This window comes from Bubalus bubalis, chromosome 5 (assembly GCF_019923935.1).
Source record: "Bubalus bubalis isolate 160015118507 breed Murrah chromosome 5, NDDB_SH_1, whole genome shotgun sequence".
Taxonomy (NCBI): domain Eukaryota; kingdom Metazoa; phylum Chordata; class Mammalia; order Artiodactyla; family Bovidae; genus Bubalus; species Bubalus bubalis.
The window spans coordinates 117,357,732-117,362,208 of NC_059161.1; the positions used below are offsets into that span (position 1 = coordinate 117,357,732).

General features: G+C 48.7%; 1 protein-coding gene across 1 annotated transcript; it reads right to left on the reverse strand.

The window, feature by feature from the left end:
* Positions 1-1,090: 1,090 nt before the first annotated feature.
* On the reverse strand, positions 1,091-4,098 carry LOC102403153 (trimethylguanosine synthase). Its single transcript, XM_006061688.4, has 2 exons — positions 3,918-4,098; positions 1,091-3,815 (listed from the first exon to the last, which is right to left on the reverse strand). The coding sequence occupies exons 1-2, from the start codon at positions 4,019-4,021 to the stop codon at positions 1,373-1,375; spliced, it is 2,547 nt and encodes an 848-aa protein (XP_006061750.3). The 5' UTR covers positions 4,022-4,098; the 3' UTR covers positions 1,091-1,372.
* Positions 4,099-4,477: the final 379 nt, after the last annotated feature.

The following is a 4,477-nucleotide window of genomic DNA, read 5'->3' on the forward strand; positions in this document are numbered from 1 at the left end:
GGCTACATTCTGAGGCCAACATGATTAAAACCACGAGGAGCAGACTTAAGGGACCCACATTCTAGGGGGACAGACTTTGGAAGAAAAAATCACAGCCCACGATCAGTGCTGTGATAGTGAAATGAGCAAAGTGGGGAGGAAGGGGTTGGCTTTGTCTTGCGGAACCAGGGAGAGCGTCACGGAAGAGGTGGCTTTAGAACTGGACCTCGAGAGATGCGGAGGGGTCACTGGGCACAGATGAAGTGAGGGCATGCCAGGCTGGGGGAGAACAAAGCCAGCCAGATCATGGAAGGGGATGGGGAGGCCTGGTCGTGGCCTGAGGGGCGGGTGACACAGCCACGTGAACAAGTTAAGGGTGAGACTGGGAAGGGCCAGGGCATGGTCCCCAATAAGGTAACTGTGAGCTGGTGGAGGTCTTTCTTTAGGAAATGATCTGATCTGATTTTTTTCTTTCCTTTAGTACAATGTCATCTTTGCTGGTGTGTCTGATGATGTGGACTGTGAGAGGTTGATGGTAGAGAAACTAATAAGAGAATTGACACTGAAAGTCAGTCCTGACGTGGTCCTGACGGACCTGATGTGGCTGATATGTCTAAGTAGACAGGACAGGGGCTGGTCACCAAATGCATCTGGGGGATGAGAGAGAAGGAAAAGAGGAGGGTGGCAGAGGTTTCTAGCTTGATTGGCTGGTCACTCATGATGGAGGCAGGGTTGCAGAAGGATGGGTGGATGTGAGTGGGGGGTGAAGGGGGAGATGCAGTGACTGTGCTGATTACGGTTCTCCCAGGAGGAGAGGGGCAGTGCAGGGTCTTGACATTTAGATCTGGGTGTCATCACCTCACAAGTACGTGTGTCAAGGCTGCCACTCAAAGTGACACTGACTGAGTCCCACTTCCAGACTCTGATCCAGTTGTCCTGGATCAGAGCTCATCCTCCCTTTGTCTGTCCAAATCCCAATTCTTGTCTGAATCTGACTGGCATAAGGGAATTGTCTAAACACCTCTCTCATTTCAGTCAGGACCCGGGAGTCTCTATGGGTTTCTTTCTTTCTTTTTTTTTTTTTAGATGAATAAATAAGAGACACATTTTATTCCTCTGCTGACTGCCATTTTAATAGAAAAAGAATATAAACTTTTACATTATAAAATATATTTCATTTTTTCCCATAGAAACTTAAAAAACACTAACTATAAAATAAATGGATGCTTAAAAGCAAATTTCACATAGTACTGCACCAGTGAGGGAAAATGTGTATTTGGGCACAAATACCCACTAGATTCTGGGCACAAAACATCAGTGAGCACAGAGAGTAACTCCGGTGAATGATAATCTGACTGCTACATGATCTTTTGGTCTCTCTGTCCCACCTCACTTATGATTCAGAGGTTGATCTTCGGATCAGGTCCCCAAAATAAGCAGTGATTGTCTTCAACCTATTATTAAGAAAGTTTTGTTCTATTTCCACTTGCCCTCCAGGCCCAGCCAAGGATGCCACCTGGTCGATATCAGCATTTCTTGGAAGAAAGAAAACGATATTATTAGTGATCTTCTGGGAAAGTCTGAAAATTTCAAAGCCATCAGGAGACATCATTGTGCTGATGTCGAAGATCTCGGCAGTGGCGTAGTCCGGTCCTCCCCAAGGCGGGCTGAGAAACACGACGTCGGCCTTTAGACTAGAAGCCAGCTGCAGGAAATCTCCACAGATGAACTCGATCTTGTCCACTACACCATAAATTTCTGCATTATTGCGAGCAAGATCGATCTTAACGGGATCGATATCGATGGCAATCACTCTCTTCCCTGTTAGGGCAAACTGAATGGTATTTCCTCCAACTCCACAGAAGGCGTCCACAACGGTGCCACTCTCCAAGGACTGGCTGACCCTGCCCGCGATATGCTCGGCGATCTTCTCGGGAGTAACTGAAAACCAGCCCTCTCTGTCTAATTTAATCCCATCATCGAAACGGGAGAAGAGCCTGTACCTCTGAGCCCAGTACTTCACAAGCTCAGGCACGGCAGCGATGTCAGGGGGCAGATTCAGCCCCTTTTTGTTCTTCTTTTTCTTTTTCTGACTTTCAGCTTCAGCCTCTTCCTGGCGAGGGTCCGAAGCAGCCTGCGGCACGCAGGCCTCCGTATCTGTCCCGGCGGCTTCTGGGCTGGCCCCGTCACGCTTCTCTGCTCCCACTGCCCCGGCTGGACACACAGCAGGACGCTGTCCAGGTTCTGCCTCACTCGTTTCCACCGGGTCATCCCCCTTCTCAACAGACACTTCTGGTTCCTCGGAGCCACTGCTTGTGCAAGTCTCGTGCACGTTGTTATGAGAAACCGACTCTGGCGATGCTTCTTCATCCACTGGTTCCTTAACGCATTTTAGAAATTTTTCTACCTTACTCAAAGTTCTGCTTTTCTTAAAACCAGTTTTCTCTGACTCTTCAGTGAAGAAGATGTGCTTGTTTTTCATATTGATTTGTCGTCTCATGTCCAAGGACTTTGACTTCCGCTTCATGTTCTTCTGCAGATACCTGACCCGCCGGTGACTGAAGTTTGAAATTCCTCCATATTTTTGCCCTGAGCCGTGCTTGAATCCTAGAAGAGAACCATCGTTGTCAAAGTCTGAGTCCGGGTTTTCATCGAGGTCCAGCTCATGACTCCTCTTGAGTTTGCTTCGCTTCTCTTCAGGCGGATCGTCTCCACTCTCGTCCCCATCAGTCCCACTGTGGTGGTGTCCATCTCTGACTGTGTTTGCTTCTGAGGACTCCTGTGAATCCTGAGCTGGCTGGTCTGTGCTTCTGCTCCCAGACGAGCTGCTTTCTGTGTTTCCTCCATGACTCGGTTCACTGTGGCCAGAAGCAGGGCATTCTCTTCTGCTGGGAACTTCACTCAAACACTGACGTCCATCACAACTTAGGGAGGGATCTAGTTGTCTCTGTTCTACTTTCTCTGAATTCAGACTTATGTTACTAATTCCATTGAGAATTTCACTGTGATCTTTATCACTTGAACTAGAGCTTTCGCTGCCAACAGATAAAGATGGAGAAAAAAGTTCATCTGTTTTCATGTGATTTTCATCTTTCTTGTCAACTTCTATTTCAGACCCACCAGGGTCTGTATCCTGGCTTTGTGAGGCATCAAAAGTCCAGCCCTGAGCTTCCCAGTACTGAAACTGTTCCAGATAGTACCAATACATCTGACTGTAGTGCTGCTCCCACTCCTCCTTTGTGTCTGGAACATTCCATGGTTCTGGACACAGGGTCTGATCTGCATGTTTCTCTTGCCAGCTTTGCCACAGCAGTCCTCCACCGTATTCATTCCAGTACTTTCCCCACATCTCTGTAATTTCCGGCTTTGGACCTACTGTGTTTTCAACGGGAAAACTTTCAGCCTCAATGCCTTTTTGGCTTTGAAGTTTGTACTTTCTAGTGTTCTCATTCTCAGATGAAGAAGGATCGTCCGAAGCCGAAACGTCATCTTCTTCACATTGTCTCCAAGATTCTCTCTTAATCTCATCTAAGTACTTCTTTTGATGTTTTTTCTTTTTCTTTTTCATTATTTTAACTTTGTTTCTAGTATTCATAGATTCCTCAAAATTCTTATGTGTGGACATCCTACCGAATTGAAGGGGCAATCCCATACTCCTCATGAGTTCAGCCTCGGAATCCAGTTCACTCTCATCTGGGTCTGGGCATCTGTTGTCATGAGGCTCTGCAGGGCCCTGGGAGTGGCCACCTTCCTCCTCTTCCGTGGCTTGTTTGCCTGCACTGTTGTCATCTTTAACGCAGTAGCCCTTCAATCCCAAATTGTACAATTTCCGATCTCCGAGGGTTGGACACGCTGGCCGCGGTTCTAGGGCTCCATCACCACGGGTCTGCAGTCCCCACAGGTCGGGGACCACGGGGAGCGGCCCGTGTCCGACTTACTCCACAAACGCCCGCGAGCAGAGGCAGAGGATGCGCGAGCCCTCCCGCAGGTCTTCGAGGAAGAGACACATCTCCGCCACAGGCCTCCACTTCTCGCAGTACATCACAGCGCCTCAGAGGAGGCGGCCACGCTGCAAACGACGCGGGCCGGGCACCGCGTCGCGATTCGGCTGCCCGGGGCCGAGGGGCGGACGGAGGAAGAACCCCTTGCTGTAGGGCACGAACCGGCCCGGGGGGTTTCTTTCTTTTTTTTCATTTTCCAAGTCATTTCCCAGGACTCATGGCACCTCAGGACTCCAGGGGAGGGCCTGTCAGATGGAGTTTATTTATTGAATGAAAAGCACTTAATAATTTGGTTCTGTTTTCCCTTGTCCTTTTATTTTTCTTTATACCTCTCTCTCTCCTTCCCTGGGCTTTGCCGAGTGGGGAATGGATCAGCAGCTTGGCCAAAACATTCTTGAGTACTTAATTCTTCAGCTGTCTTACAAGCCTGCCTGGTTTATGTAGCTAATCTTTCTCTCTGGTGCTTGTTCCTGGAGGAGCGTGTTTGTGTGTGTGTG

Excerpts from the sequence above, each read along its gene's own strand:
- LOC102403153 (XM_006061688.4), bottom strand. The coding sequence starts at position 4,021 with ATGTACTGCGAGAAGTGGAGGCCTGTGGCGGAGATGTGTCTCTTCCTC. Across the intron at positions 3,816-3,917 it reads TGCTCGCGGGCGTTTGTGGA|AGATCGGAAATTGTACAATT; the intron begins GTAAGTCGGACA and ends TCCAACCCTCGG.